General features: G+C 38.2%; 1 protein-coding gene and 1 long non-coding RNA gene across 2 annotated transcripts; one reads left to right on the plus strand and one right to left on the minus strand.

The window, feature by feature from the left end:
* Positions 1-12,478, plus strand: LOC121192890. Its single transcript, XR_005895253.1, has 3 exons — positions 1-351; positions 7,672-7,810; positions 12,347-12,478. It is a non-coding gene; the product is annotated as an uncharacterized LOC121192890 (long non-coding RNA).
* A 528-nt stretch (positions 12,479-13,006) lies between these two features.
* On the minus strand, positions 13,007-15,793 carry cldn1 (claudin 1). The gene is made up of 4 exons (XM_041054849.1): positions 15,567-15,793; positions 14,528-14,692; positions 14,220-14,304; positions 13,007-13,664 (listed from the first exon to the last, which is right to left on the minus strand). Exons 1-4 carry the CDS (start codon positions 15,787-15,789, stop codon positions 13,502-13,504), a joined length of 636 nt encoding a protein of 211 aa, XP_040910783.1. The 5' UTR covers positions 15,790-15,793; the 3' UTR covers positions 13,007-13,501.
* Positions 15,794-16,724: the final 931 nt, after the last annotated feature.

Here is a 16,724-nt window from a genome sequence, read left to right on the forward strand (position 1 = left end):
CTGAGCGTGTGTGGTCTCTTAATGTGATATCTCCACTGGCTCCGCAAAACCAGCATGACAGACTGCCAGCGCAGCAGCAACCACTTTGATTTTTCCATTGAAGAATGAATCACTCTTGAATGAACACTTAGTGACCCATGGCTTAAAGGCCAGGATTAGCCCTAGCAACCGAAGCTCTCTGGGGTCCACGATCGATGGTGAGGGCTCGACACCCTGTTGTCCACCTGAGCTCTCTCTGCTGGTCGTCCCATCCAAGTCACAACAAGGTCCTCGCAGCCAGGCTTGACAAGGTCATGAACTATGTGATGCATCCTGATCAAACAAGATTTATCTCAAGGCAACCATTTTCTGGTAAGTATTTAACATACTTTGAATATCTGATGAATATCTTTCTCAGTGTGTGTCTGTCTTGATGCTCGCAAAGCATTTGTACGGAGTATAATTATCTGTTTACGGATTTAAATAAATTCAGTTTTGTCCTGGCTTTTTGTTCTTGGATTGAGCTCCTGTATGCTTCACCAAAGTCAACAAACAAAACTCTTTGCAATTACATTGCCTTCTTCTGAGGTAACGGACAAGGGTGCCCTTTGTTCCTACTGATTAATGATACAGCTATTCTGTCCCCACCAACAGCAATAAGGAGCAAAGCAGACTTGAAAGCAGTCAGTAGCATTATCTTTATATGCAGATGATTTAATTATGTATTTTAATTAATCGTACATTTCTAACTCCAAAGCCCTACTAGCCCAACTAGTTTTGGAAAAATACTGGGTTGCAACCTGTAAAACAGCACAATATTTCAGGTCAGTCTATAACACCTTTACTTACTTGGGGTCTTTGTAACATATAAGATTTATTTAAATTGAGTCTAAAACCAGTATTGAAGAAGGCTGAACAGGATGTGAGCCAATGGCCCTAACTCTCTCTTTTTTTAGAAACCTGCCAAGATGAACATCTTGCTTTGATTTTTGTTTCTTTTTCAAACAATATTTGTATTACAAAAGCTTTTTGTAAAGAACTGGATACATGCATTTCATTTTTTAACAATAATAAACCCCCAAAATAATAAATCATATCTGGAGAGACAAAAGGTAGATGTAGATTTGGCATTGCTGAGTTTCTTGTTCTATCATTGTCACTGGTCTTTTCTCTTATTGTGTGTTCATGTTTGCTCTTATTTTAAATTAAAGGTTCAATAAAAACATCAGCAAATAAAGTGGCATAAAGTTTTCCTTCAATGATCAAACTCCCATTCCTGGATATTTTGTTTGGAAAAGTTGTCTTCTGTACTCTTTGTGCTGTTTGCAATCAAACGGTCAGATACAAATGGTACATTTTGGTCAATTCCAGACTTAACAGCAGCGGTGCGCTCACAGCTTCCTGTTGTCATCATCATGTACTTTTCGCATGTTCCTTGTAAATTGAATCAGGTGGGAACACTGTGTACACACTGTTGATGTCTAGATGCTGTGAGCGTCCCATGACTTCTTAAGAACTAATTGCAATTGATAGTTTTGTCTATAGTGTTCTTTTCATTAGCTGGAGCCCTGTTACTGTCTGTGTTCATTGATCTATACGCATCACATTAAGCATTTACATAACCTACACTGTGCAATTTGTTCAGTTTTCTGTGGAATGTAAGCTAAATCCTATTATGTGTATTAGGCAATTATGACTCGCTGATCACTCACTGACTAGAATATGACCCTTTGACCTGTGAGTGAGGATGCAAACATTTCACTATTGCAGGTTTTGATTGACAAATTGATAAAAAAAAAAAAAAAATGTTGCGCTCAATGTGCTTGAAGTGGAAGTGGAAACTGCAGTCATCACATCATTTGGCCATTTTTCCTTCAACAAATTATCGCTGCATCATTATAAACTGCAATAAATGCCAAATGCTAAATTGTACGTGAAGTATAACAGGTAGAATTGTCACTGGTGCATTATAATGTGAGCAGAATTTTAATGCTGAGGCTGGTTGAGCTTTCTGGTTGTTTTATACGCTACTTGGTGCACTGAAAAAAATGTTTCATTGAATTTACTCAATTTTAATGTTGAAAGTGTCAAGGCTGGGGTTATTAGTTGAGAGGACAGGCGCAGAGTCAGGATTCAGGAGTATCAACATGGTTTAATCAGTCCAGGATCGGTTCACAGAAAGTCAGTCCACGAAGGCAGAGGTACAACAAGGGATAAGCAGCTCGCGGTCCAAACAAATCACGGCAGAGGTCATACACAATAATCACACAGAAACGAATGCTGGAAAGCTTGGTTAGAACACGAAGAACACACAAGACAATCTGGCGACCAGTGCAGGGAGGACGGGGACTTAAATACATCAGGGGGAGGAGAGACAATTACACACAGGTGAAACACATTAAGCGGGGAGGGCAATCAGGAGGTGGAAGGAGCACACGAGGAGGGGGAACTCAAGACACCTGGAACAAGAGGGAAAAACAGTGAACAACCGGAAACTAAAGCTCTGGCTCCCAGGGCGAAAACTGACAGAAAGTGGCTGCACACAATACATTCATCTAAATCTAGACATATTTTTTAAGTTGGCTGTACTAGTAATTTCAAATAAATTATATAAGCACTTTCGGCACGAAAATTCTGAGTATTTTTTTACTTTTTTGTATTTCCTTAGTAATTCTAACTAAACCCATGTTTAATTTACTTAAATTCATTATGCAATTCATATATTGAGGTTACATAATTTGTTATTGTGCTTTAAATTAAATTGTTTTATTCTACATTATGTAAAATATGTTAATTCAATTCACAATTTTATTTAAAACAATCAAAATGCATATGTAGATGTGGGGGTGGCCAAGAAACCCGGTATACAACAATGAGGTGTGGCAGTCTGGAGCAAATCCCAATTCCATTTTATTTGACAAAATTAGAGTCTTGTTCAAAAACTTCACAGTAAAAAATGCACATTGAGCCAACCAGAAAGATAAAAGTAAGCAAAAAAGAGGAAAAAAAATTCTCAAGAGCACTTCTCAAGAAGAATCAAAATAATGAAATTGTTTTATGCTACTGTCACAGGGAGACCCCGTGCACTAAAGTAAGGCACATGTGCTACACATGTGCCTTACATGTGCTCTTTCTCAGGTAGATTTTATCAGAATGTTGATCCCGGTGTGAAGTGCTGGTGGTGATGTGTGTGTGTGGTATGAACATTTGGAGGAGGGCGTGAAGGAGAGAAGTCCCACTGTGATCGTGTACTTGATTTATTGAATTTAAATTTTGTTGACCTGTCTCCTTTGTTGTACTTCTTCCTCTGTCAGACCAGGAACAGCCAAACCTGAGCTGGAGCGGTCCATTTGGTTAAATAGAGGGGTTCACAGGGGAAGAAACCAAGTGTGGTAGAGTGGGAGGGGTGTTTTGTCTTTTGTGGTGAAATGACCTGTATAAGTATCTTGTTTAAAAAGAAATATGTATATAAGAAATATCCTGAACACAGCTCCAGATTATAGCTCCTGCCATGGGCCCAAACTTTAAGGGTATAACCAGAAAGGCAGTTCAGAGTGAATTCTTTTGTTCTGTATTATTTTGATTCTCCTTGAGAAGTGCTCTTGAGAATCCCCCCCCCCCCCCCTTTTTTGCTTACTTTTATCTTTATGGTTGGCCCAATGTGCATTTTTTACTGTGGAGTTTTTGAACAAGACTCCATTTTATTTTCAGATAAAATGGAATTGGGAATCACAGATAACTGGAAAACCTGGTACAGGATGAGGTGAGCTAGGTAATAGTACGTGCTGATGATGAACTATCACCTTCATCTTTTTCATTCAAGCTCCCCGTTTCAAGACAGCATGACACTGGAAGTTGCCAGAAGCACAAGTGACTGCACAGAACTGAATTGATTCAGACTCCTGAAACAAACAGATCCTTTGTATCTGGATTATTGTATAATACACTGACAGAGTACCTTTTAATGTGAGTGCCTCAGGGTGCCTCAGCACTGCCCAAAGCAATGTGATGATGTAATGAGGCGGGATGTGTAACATGCTCATAAGACACTGGATCTACGCACATAACTGTCAGATAGCAGAGGGCAATGCTGTGGGTCAGGCCAGGTCACTATACACACCATACACCCTAATAATAATAATAATAATAATAATAATAATGTGAGATGCAAAAACATGTCTTTTAACATCAGGTGACCTCAGATTGTTTATTTTTTTAAATTGATTTAGTTCTAAACGGTTTAAATTCTTTTTTTCATTTTACATTTTTTCAATATTTTCAAAGGGTTGGAATAAGTTAATACGGTTTTCTGTATATTTACGTATGTGCTCCATAAAATACTATGAATGAAAGGAAGCGTATTCTTTATGGTGAGGAGGAGGTAATTAAATGACCTACTTAGTTAATTTCCAACCTTACTGATTCCAGTGCTGCAGACCAAATTGATGAACTGAATGAATGAATTTCAGATGACTGCATAGAAAACCCCCCCAGAAATCTAATTACAAGCCTATTTCGGAAACTGCAACTGATATTTCTTATTTCTTGTTTTTTTTCTGCTTTTTTTGTATAATTTCAAAAAAGGACAATTCCTCTGTACTGTTATCCTGGTGACTCCCTCTGTTGGCCCAATGAAGGTGTGGACAGCCATGCTTCCTCCGGTACATGGCTGCCAGGTTCTTTTCACGAAGAGCTTCAAGGTTTTTTGTTTTTTTTTAAACTCACTTAATTTCTGTCCCAATTCAGTCAGTTCCTCATGTTTTCCAATGGTCCCTGTCTCTTCCAACACCCTCTGGCATTTTAGGAAACGTCAGTTTGCTGTAAACTTCTGCTTGTCGCTGATGGAAACATGGCTGTTGAAAGCAGCTGGAGGAAGCCAGAGAGTAAATCAAAACAAAGAGATAAAAAGAAGCTAAAAACCTTCCATAAAGCTGCAGAATTTGGTGATAATTTTAAGCAAATAGATTTCCCCAAATACTTCTCTTAAATACCTTACTTAAGTATTTTCAGGTTCTACTACTTTATACTAAAACTCCATTATATTTGGGAAGGAAATATACTTTTTTACTTTACTAGTTTCATCTGTAGTCACTAGTCACTTTTATTTTACATACAAATATAGGCTGAATATCTATGTATGATACCAGAGGATTACCACAAGCACCCACACAGGTGAGATTTCCTGAGATTTCCATAACTTAATCATCTGAAAGGGGCCAATCTGCCAAATTAGTACTTGAGATATTTTAAGAACATTCTGCTGGTAAAACTTCTGTAGTTTCAATGCAGGACTTTTTTTTTTTACTTTACTTAAGTAAAGGATCTGAGTACTTCCTCCACCACTTCTCCTTCCTCGTTAGACATAGTCATTAGATTTAGTGCAAACATAAAACATATTGATTAATCAATCTTTAAGCAGATCCACTGTGTATTCCGTTTAAATTAAAGTGCAACTTGCTGTTAAAAGAAACTCCATTCACACAAAGCGTTCTTTCAAACCTGTTTCTCTTGTGAACCTAAGTGGCAATAACAGGAGAACTATGATGCATTTGGATTGACAACATGCTGCAGTGCTGTCTGGCGGTCTTGCCTCATTTGGCTTGGCAGCACACTTCGTCTTATAGCACCTGTTGGGGCATGACAAATTACACAACTCTCAGCACAGCACCGCCCAAAGTCAACTTAAGAGGAGGTTTAATCAACCAAAGTAACAGGGAACATGGTGTGCAGGGATTTTAAATGACAGTTTGAAGTTTAATTTGGGCACCACATTGTGCCCAGAGCTTCACATTATCAGCCCAGGAGCCCTTCTAGTGGGAGATGTATTTGCATAGCGCAGAGAAAATTACAGAATCCCCTGCAAGCTTCCCAGCAGATAACATTAAACCTGGCACGAATAATTTTGACAGCAATATTCAGAAGAGAAAAAGTTCAGACCAAGGGTCACATGTAAAACACATAAATGAAATTTAACGTATTTAATTTTAAATTAACGTATGTACTACAAGATGGCAATTGTTAAAAAAAATATTTTAAGAAGTAATATTTTTAATCCATGACCATGACCAGCTGTTACTGTGGAAGACCAAAGTAGTAGAGCCAGTGTGTGTTTGGAGCAGAGATTTATTTCGGGCTTTGCATGTCTCATGATCAGAACCATGTGTCCGCCACGTGGAGAGTTCGCTGTATTTGTTTAGGGCTCAGGGAGAAGCATTTCAGTGGTTCTTTGAGGACAAAATGTGGAGAGATGAAATGAGATCCACCTCATACCGAGCAACACTCTACATGAGTGTTTCAGAAACACCACGTGCTACCCAAATGTGTCTGGGATGCAAAGTGATGCTGGTAGAGTTGTGTTCATGAAACAGCAAATCTCAGAGTTACAATAAAACAACCGTTAAAAGCAAGGAAAACAAAAAAATGTCACATTCGTAGATAGATAACCAGGATTGTAATCAGGTGCCAAATCTGTTTTTTTTTTTTTTTTGGGGCGGGGGGGGGGGGGGGGGGGGGGGGGGGTTTAGGTTTATGTTCTTGTTCTTTGGCATTTTAAATCCTGATGTGCAAAATCAAATAGTTTCATAAAGAGAAGGTCTCAGAGATGAAAATAATAACCTAGGAAAAAAATCTTTTATGTGGTAAACAAATGTTATTTTAACCACACTTTCATATCCTATAGACTCTTTTTCAAAATGTTTGTAGGCAACATTTTATTTCTACTTTTATCTTGTTTTTGAGAGGTTTTTTTTTCTCCTTTGTTTGTCGACAGCTTTGGAGATTTGAAGCAAACTCTGTTTCAAAACCAAAGCAAAGTTTTGTGGCTGAAGGCAAATCTGATGTCTTTTCTTTTCAGGCATGAAATAGTACATTTCTGGTGTTACAAGCTGTACATCTTTGCAAAATATTGCAGCAAAACGCCCTGCTGGCCTAGGTAGGGTGTGGTATTTCTCTGGAAAGCAGAGGTGAAGAGTTTTGAATTCAATTGGCTCCCACTCTCCTTCAGATGGGAGGAGGCAGGGAGCCAGTGCAGCGACGCCTGGCAGTGTCTTTGCGTGTGTTTAAATCACTTACATCCACAACTTGGCCATGCTGCTCTGGATATTGCTCCTGCCAGGGATCCATAATCTACATCTGCCAGAGTGAGAGCGATTTTGGAAATGCTCATTTAATGCAAGAAGAAGGAAGCTTGCTAAATGTTTTATCTCACACTGAAATGTCAAGTAAGGGTCGACAGCTGGTCGGAGGGGCAGAGGGCTTTATTTTTTTTTCAGAACATAGAAGAATAAGTGTAAATGTAGGTTTCTGACAGTGGAACGTCAGCTAGAAAGGCCTTCAGTTCATTGTTGTAGAGCTGAATGAAGTTATGTCTCATTCTCACAGCTCAAAGAACAATGCACCGCTGCTGCAGATGGGACATTGTATATTTTTATATTCATGTTGATGCTTTTCAGCTGAAGTTTCACAAATGCACATGTAAACTATTTAGTCCAAGAAAAGTATTTTGTCTGAGATTTATCGTATCAAACGGTACTGCACTTCATCATATTGTCCTTTTGCTTTTAACTGTCATTGTGTAATATCAATAAACCTTATCATGCTTTACATAACATGAACTTCAAATTGTGGAATATTTATATTTATTGAAAGCAAAAAAAAAAAAAAAACATGTTTTCTCTCTGATGTGCATCACAGGCATGGATCACATCAAAAACCCATCCCTCATCTCCTCCAAGTGCGGAAACATTAAAAGTAGTGCTCGTGTTTACTCCTGACAAATATGGAGGAGGAGACCCTGGTTCCCATGGAGACACTCATCTGTTTTGCACAGAAGGTGAACCAGGTGTTGGGGGAGGTCAGCAGAGTCTGAGCATGTGATAATGAACCACAGGTTGCACTAGTATGACAGTTTATTAAGTGTACGTGACGCACACTACAGTACGCATATTAATAACACACACAATCAGAAAGCTGCGCTGGCACAGCCAGTAGCACACATATTAAAGATTTTGCCTTCCCATCAAGTTGAATGAAAATCTTCTATGTCAAGGGGATCTTATTAGTTAAGCTTCAAGGATCATTTGGCTTGCAAATGTGTGTATGTCTGTGTCCATGTATTCACTACTACTCTGTCTACTGTATCCAGCAGTGGGACCCCTGAGGTGAACGCCCATAGATTACAGCAGGGAGAGAAAAGCACTTCATATGGTTTAAGTATCATGGCACAGACATGTCTAAGATCTCAAAGCACTGGGCAATACAGCTTAAATCAATATCTAGATTTTTTTTTTTTTTACAACATATATCATAATAACCTTAAACAAAATCACACAAATCAAATTAAGTCAGTGCAACAAACTGTGCTCCACATTACATTAGATAAAAACATTCAAACTTAATATTGACTTTTCTAAAATTATAATAAGACACTATGGTCCCAGCCTGACACTTCAGTTATCTGGGTTATAGGCTGAGTCTCTGTGTAGCGTCTCAGCTCGTGAGCGCAGGGTGGATTAACAGATCAGGTTATTTTGATCAGGAGGTGTACAGATTCTTCCAGCAGGATCTCTGCCCAGACTACTTAGGGCATTACACACTGACAACCTGGGACTATTTTTTTATTTTGCAGAACAATCAGGCTAATTTCAAACTACAAAATATATATAATTCGTAGCAATGTATCATATACAGTATTTATAAGTGCTCATCATATGTTGTCTATGTAAAATCTGAATCGACAGGCTACAGTAAATCCAGCTGTAAGAAAGATATAGTGGGAAAAAGTGCAATATAACCAGAAAACAGAAGTAGAGTCTCCTCTAATCCATCATCTTAAAACATGTTAACGAGGAACTTGACAGGATTATTTTTTTCATAAATTTTAGCTGTGAAAAAAATATTTTGTATATTATATATTGAGATAGATGTGTCATCTTTATCTTTATCTTTTTTGAGAAAAAAAAACTGACACCAAAATACCTCTAATCCCTATTAGTCAATTAACTATACCCTGTGCCCATGGGTTGTTGTGACCCAGTGTTGGTGTTATTTACATATTACCACTGGATCACTGGATCAGAGCAACCCATTGTCTTGGGTGGTTTTCTGCCCATGGGTAAAGTTATACACAAACAGTCAGTGTGTTTGTATAATCCATTTAAGGCTGCTACATCTTCAAGAAGTCATCATATCCCCTTTCTAAGACTGTTATGTGACCATTTCAAGGAAGACTAAGCTGTTGATTTCTAAGAATCACACTATCTACATGGAGAGAATGGAATCAAACTTACACTTCATTACTATAAACTTTATGGCAACACTTAAAGATATTTCTGCACTCGCAACTAATGGTAGTAAAATTCTTGAACTAACATGAGAGCCAGTGTAACTTTAGTCAGTGTATTACAGAAAGTGCAGACTTATGCACAACCAGGTGACACACATCTCTGATTTCAGTTCGGAAAGCTGATCCAAATATATCGCTACCTGACGCTGACTGTAGCTGACACATTATGTTGAGTGTTGAGTGTGTTTTACCTGATTCTGTACTTTGACCATAGTTTTATAATATTCGAGAGGCCACAAACAGTATTGCAGGACAGAGATGGTTTTAGCAGTAGTTTGGTTTTCTGTTTGATTCTGTATCCGCTCATTGATTTCTCTGTGACGTCTGGCAGCTGCACTCTGCTGATTACAGCAGTTTGAGTTGGTGTTTGGATCAACTCCAGATCCAATACTGGTCTACAGAGTGGGGAAGCCCTCGAGTTAAGTGCTGCCCTGTCGATGCACTTCATCAGTCTAAACATCTAGCTGTTTTACAAAGATCATAAAAAATGTCCTCCTAGATGGGTTTCATTGCAGCGTATCCTCATATTTTATGTCTTATCTGATAAAATGTAGATAAAGCATAAAATAGTTTTGGTGCTGAGGATTACAACACACACCCACACACACACACACACACCTTCAATGCATTCTGAAAGGAGCAGTTGTGCATATACCAGTAAGTTTAGGGAAATAGGATTTGGGCAATTAGCTTATTTTCATTTAAGAGGGTTTCGCAGAGCTGTGGGTGGATAAGCTGTACAGAATGTCAAAGGTCAAATCTGTGTACATGTTGTAGGCCGGTGTTATTTATTGTTTGCATACTTTGACTCCTCTGACTCATTAGTCTATTCTCCAAGAATCCTTAACATTTACATTTAAGATGGTCTGACTTATTTTTTTATTTTATTTTATAGGATGAAAGAAACCAAAATTTAACAAAACAAAAAGGTAATAAGAGAAATAAGAGTTTAAGGAGCATTTACAAATGTTTTACACCTTAGTTTGTATACCAGCATGAAATCATGACAACATAGAAGGCATCATCCAGTTGTTGTTAATTACTCTTTTTGTTAATCACTAGTTATTAATATATGGTTATTGCAGTTGAATTAATAGACAAATTCTCCATCAGATGTGACCTTTTGCTGGGGGTGAGGACAAGATTTGTGATTTTCTATAGTTTTGTAATAGGAAACACATGAAAAGACCAAAACCAACAAGTGGCGTCTCTCAGTACTTTGTGTCTTCTGTGACACTCAGCCCCAGCTCCCTAAAAATCAGTCACACGTTAACAGCTTAATTTTTGTAAGAAGGCTAAGTACTTTCCTAAAAGCGCTGGACACTGTAATTTTTGGCAAACTTTACTCGCACTGGTCAATAGCGCCTTTGTTGTTCAGGAACTATTTTCAATGGCAAATTAATACACATTTGCAGTGGGTATTAAAGGGGCACTCCAATGACTGATTGCAGCACTTCCATCAAACTGGGGGACTTACAAGAGACAGAAAATAAGAATGATCAGTATCCTGACTTTTAGTTCCTAGAACGGGTTAAGCTCCAAAAACGCTAGATCCTGAAATTTCCACAATGCAGCTTCATAGCATCTTTTCACCTTCCTGACCTGGTAAATGCAGACCCAGTTTGTAACACAGAGTTTCTGATGTTTCTAATTTCTGAACCCAGAACACATCATCAGGTTAATTTTCATCAGACTTGACAAAACTCTGATCTTAACGTATAAAATCTGTGGAGTGTCCCTTTCACCTCCAGTCATTTTTGTTCAACATCTGTGATTGCTGATGTTATATTGCTAATGATTATGTTAGAATTACAGTTTTAAAAACTATATCTCTCAGTGTAGACATAACATTAAATATATTAAATACATTAAACATATTTTACTGGTATATTTTATTTTTTTTCTTCAGGCAAGTTGCAGGTCTGGTGTTGACAGTGGAAAACAATTTCAAGCTTGGCCTCTGTTGCCCTCTAGTGGCCATACATTATCACTTCTCACGTTTGCTTGTGCTACAGATTTTTTTTCACACTATGTATATTTTCAACTAATTATAGTCTATAAGTCTATCTATAATTTGTTTATATGTCTGTTTATAGTAGATACTTTATTCTCCCATCTTGAAATGTCCTGAAATGTATGTTAAAAAGACACTGAATGGAAAGATTCAGTCTATAAAAGCAAAGGTCACCTGGGCTGGTTTTCCTCACCCACAAAACATTGTCTGACACTGCACAGTGACTCATTACCGTTACACTGTCCTCCCATCAGATTTTCCCCTTTATGAATGACCTTTATTTATCCGCCTCACCCGTAAATCCTTAACTGTACTTTTTTTTTCTACATTAAAATGACGAAGTAGCGTCATTGACAGTTACACAAGTCCAGATAAGTTCCTGGAAGTAAGGGCGAAAATAAAAATGAACATATTCCCATCACAACCACAGGCCCTGAACTCTTAGTGCACTTTCTCTTCTTGTATTTTTCTGCCCAATTCAGGAAGTTGGACTTGAAAGGACAAACGATCCAATCTTACTTTCCGGGAATTTAACTTGAATACTTGAGACTTTGCACAGTGTATTGTTTTTAACACTGTATGTTACAAAAAGCCTTTGTTCATCAACATCTTCAATTTTAGATAGAATGATGCCTTCACATATCATTAGTATGGTTATAGTATACATTAGGTACACTGTATTGTTTTCCCCTTGAGTCATTCACCTTTTTTCTCTGTTTGCTCCAATATGAGCTTGTATCTGTGGAGCGGGAAACACACAGTGACCACTAGGTGCTTTTCGCTTATTCAGGTAAACAGTCTTTTGTTCAATCTGCTGCTGTACAAATGTCAAATGACTCAGAGTGAAATCAGTGTGAGTATGCTCTTTGCATTTTCAAATCAGAATTATTTACTGGTGAACTCAACCTGCAAATATGTGATGTAGATGGATTCTTTATAACACATACTGTGTGTCTTTATGAATAAAGAAATATTTCTTTTCTTTTTCTTCTTTTTTTTTGGCTCACCAGAGGGTGGAGCTCTCTGCTGCAGAATCACTGCTCACTGTGTGTGTTGGAGGTAGCACAGTGGAGACAGTTTAGTATTGGCAACGAGGATAAAAGCATAACTGAAATCATGTCGTGTGTGTGCATGTGCCAGTGGTGTGGAAGGTTTCAAATTCTATGTGATTCTTTGACACAGAGAAGCAAACAGCGCGTGATTAAATGTAGGTGGGTGTAAACTCTATGAGAGCAAGTTTTCATGAACACTGATGAGTGCACTTCTTCTGTGAACTGACGTGTTGGGACAGGAGTCGGTGGTCTGAGGTATGCTTGTCAGGAGCCGCTCCCCTGCTTCCTCTGTCCCACTTTGGAGTTTTCCTTCCCCGAGGCAACACTTTTCACACAAGTTATAAAACCTCTCGTGCCACCTCATGTGTCTCAGTCCTGTTTTGTTTTTCCTATCTTGAAAGTTTAGTTGTCTTTATTTTAAAAAATTATATAAAGCACCTTTTTCAAAGACAGATTTCGCTGTAGATCTCTAACTCTAATATATAACTTCTTGTTACCTTCAATTAAAGCACTGCCTGAGATGTTTCGGTCTGATCAAGCCTGAACCTGCTTTTTTACAAACGTATTACATGTTACACAACCCAAAAAAAGAAAGAAAAACATTTAAAAAGCATAGTATCAAAGTAACAAGGATTTTATTTTACATGTGATGAAGAAATAATTCCAAACAAAGCACAATAACAAAATTAAAACTAAAGTAGGTACTTGCAAAGACTGTAGGAATAAAAAGTATCCTGAGATGTTTTGAACCTATTCTGGGCAAAAGAATTAACATTTCAAATTCATTTTATTACGTTAATTTTGTTCTTAGTTGTATTTATCCTTTGATAAGTTCCATTTCAAGTAGCAATTACTATTTGAAATGTACTGTTGCTATTCACTGTTAAAATGTGAAGTATCCTGTGTCAGTGCAATTCTTATACAACAAACGTTTTTTGTTTTTGCTATTTGTGGGCTCTTACATGGACTACAAAAGAACTTAACTGATTTCCCAGCACCCAAAAACACCTGCAAATATATGTGTCAAACAAGTCTGAACATAACTGCCCAGTTATGGCTCTTTTGAAGACAGCACTTTCCATGAACAGAGGCTGGATGGAGTGATCGTTCCCCCTAGACGTAGTCCCTGCCTGTCTGGCCGGCAGAGCGAGATGGTGGGTAGCGTGGAGATTTCCCTGAGCTCTTGCCGGGGCAGTTGCAGCAGAGGAAACCCCCTCCTAAAATGATGAGACATGCAGCTCCCCATCCAACATACAGAGCACTCCCAAATTCATACCTGTGAATGATACATCGATTACACTGATACTTATGTGGACATTTGGAAAAGACAAAAAGGATTTTTTTTTTTAATTTACCAACATTACCAGTCATCAAGTCAAAATACAAACTAATCATATTACATTCAGTTAAGTCTGATTCACGACAGCAACTTTCAAATGTGACTTTTGGTTTCAAGTCCAAGTTTCATGTTCTAATTTGCTTTCACAGCTCTGAGTTAGATGAGAAGATTGATACCCCTGTCATTAATATGAAGCTACAGTTAGTTTAGCATAAAGACTGGAAACAGGGGGAAACGGCTAGCCTGGCCCTGCCCAAAAACATATGCTATCCACAGCTATCCCCCCAACCCCACCATTTCCATTCTTTATGCTAAGCTAACCAGCTGTTTGTGTGCCTTAGCTTTTTATTAGTTGTGTATTTTCCAAAAATTTAAGAGTGGTAAACAAAAACTTGGACTGGTGGGAGAACAAGAGCAAGATAAAAGACAGGTGTCTGACCCCTGAATTATTACACAGACCTTAAGTGATACCTGATCATTTACTGAACTCACTTTGAATTAGTGGGAGTGAATGGGTTGTAGAACTCCTGTGCTATTCTGTGGCCATACCAAGATGTTCCCACGAGAGCAAGCAGACCTGGAAAACCAATGAGCAGAGAAACCTTTTGTTTTTATTATTGCTACAGTGTAAACATTCAAGAGTGTACCATTTTAATTGAAATCCACATATTCATTTCAAGCCAAATTCTGTTCAAGTGTTGTTGCAAAGGACAAAAAAAATACCCCTACAAGCCAGATGATGTTCAAGGTGTGTGTGACCACCGTGTGTGTGTGTGTGTGTGAGCTTAATGAACTCTAACCAGCGATAACGAAGACAATCCCTCCAGCCAGTGACACTTTGTCCTTCTGCTCTGGTTGTTCTGCCAAGCAAGTGGTGCACCTCATGCCCACCACCTCCACCAAAATGGCAATAAAGCCCAGCAAGATGGAGGACAACATCAGCCCTCGTGTGCCCTGTACGATCGCTGGAGACAAAGACACAGCACAAGATCAGTTGATTTTTAGGAGGATTAATCCAATTTTTGTTTGTTTTTGTTTTTGCTTTGGCTATGGGGCAAATGGGACATTTGGTGAAAGTTTAAACAAAACCCAAGCTTTAAAAGGTTTTTATGATATCAAATAGCATCAAGGGAAAAGCGGGAAAAAACGGGCGGGAATGCTGACATGAGTCATATCCAGATAAGGTATATTCAAGACAATCCTTCAAAGATTTTTCATCTGATGAAGCTGATATCGTTGATCTTTTATAATACAGAAGTTAAAAATCAATTTGCACATACATTTATATTTGAAATTGATCACCATCCAGAACTTCTAGTCCTTTTGAATGGATTTCAAAGGAAGTAAAACATTGTTTTTGATCAGCCAGCTCCTGGTATCTGACTGACATGTCTCTACACGCAGGAGGCCTTACAGGGAAAGAAATGTTACAGGGAGGGAATCTTTCTCCAAAACCACCTCTGGGGAGGTTTGAATGGCCACAGAGATTTACACATTCCTGTTTCACAGTACACACACAGATGAGTCTTAAACTAGTCAAAACCTTTCATGAATAATTAATTTCAATAATTTATTGAAATTGAATTGAAAATTATTGAAAAAAAATTCTAATATTGTTTGTGTAATAAACCATTCATAGTCCTATGTCCTATCTTCTGTCCTATCTTCTGTCCCATTTTCAGCCCACACCCAAATATTTGTAGAAGAAGACATTGGTGCTGGACACATTACAGTTTGTGGGCTCTGTACGCTCTGTCTAAGATGGCATATTATGTTGTTTAAACAGAAATCTTATAAACAGTTAAAACAGTGAAAACGTGATATGTAGAACAGCGTTACCTGGTAGATGGAGGAGTGAATCATAGACTTTGCACTGAACCTGGCCTGTGCTCTGTGATGCACAGGTCTTCCACAGTCCTTCATACAGAGCCTGAGCTGTGATGATGTTGTCTCCTGCATAGGACGAAGCTTTCCACTCCACCATGACTGTGGATGCTATTGAGCCAACAAAGCCCAGGAAGGCCAGCGAGAAGCCAAGAAGCTGTATTCCTGCATTGGCCATCGTAAAGGATTCAAGAGGGAAAAATGAAAAATGAAAAAAATTCTTGTACTTGTGAAAAGACTGAAAAATTACAAAACTTCCTTGAAGTAGTTCCAGGTGGTTTTGGGTGGTGTATCTGATCCCAGACAGTGGTGTTTACCTGTGCATCCTCAGAGGAATGACCTGGAGGAGAGGGAGGATCCAGGAATGCCATCACCTCAGACTGAGGTGTGGAAGAGCAGGACGACACCTAGTGGATGTCATGGTCTCCTGCAGGGACTGAAAGGACTCCTGAACCCTCCAACCAGCTTTCACTGAAAATTCAAAGCTATTCACAGAGCACTCAGAGTAAAGAAAAGCAGTTTTCATTCTATATTTGCAAAACTGGAACTGTGTCCTTTTTTTTTTTTTAACATCTTTTATTATATAATGTCAGATCCATTCACCCAGAGATTTGAAGAATTCCACAAGACACACTTTATTTGAAAACACTGCCCTCATACCAAACATCTGAACACCATATTTAAAACTTGGTTCATGAGGAATGTAAATCTTTTGAAAAGTCAGGCTCCCTCCTTCATGCCTCATTAGTCTGGTGTTATTGTGCTATATTGTATATTAATGTGTAGATTATTCTTTATGTGACTCTGTTTTAACTACCCTACACTGCTGTTCTAGCCAGGTCTCTCTGGTAAAAGAGAATATGTATCTCAGAAGAAATCCAGGTTACATAAATAAAATGTATAGAATTATTATTATTAGTGGTAGCAGTAGTTGTAGACAAAACATAAAAACATAACTGGAAAGAGTGCTCTACTTTTCCTATGAAAGAACATTTTCTCCAGGATCTGTTTGTTTTGTTTTGGTAAACAGTGACTCAACACCAACGGACTTTTGCTAAAAAAACACAATAACCCTTTGCTTTCGTCCACACGTTTTATATTACAGCAGCAAAT

The sequence above is a fragment of the Toxotes jaculatrix genome, chromosome 14, assembly GCF_017976425.1.
Source record: "Toxotes jaculatrix isolate fToxJac2 chromosome 14, fToxJac2.pri, whole genome shotgun sequence".
NCBI lineage: Eukaryota > Metazoa > Chordata > Actinopteri > Toxotidae > Toxotes > Toxotes jaculatrix.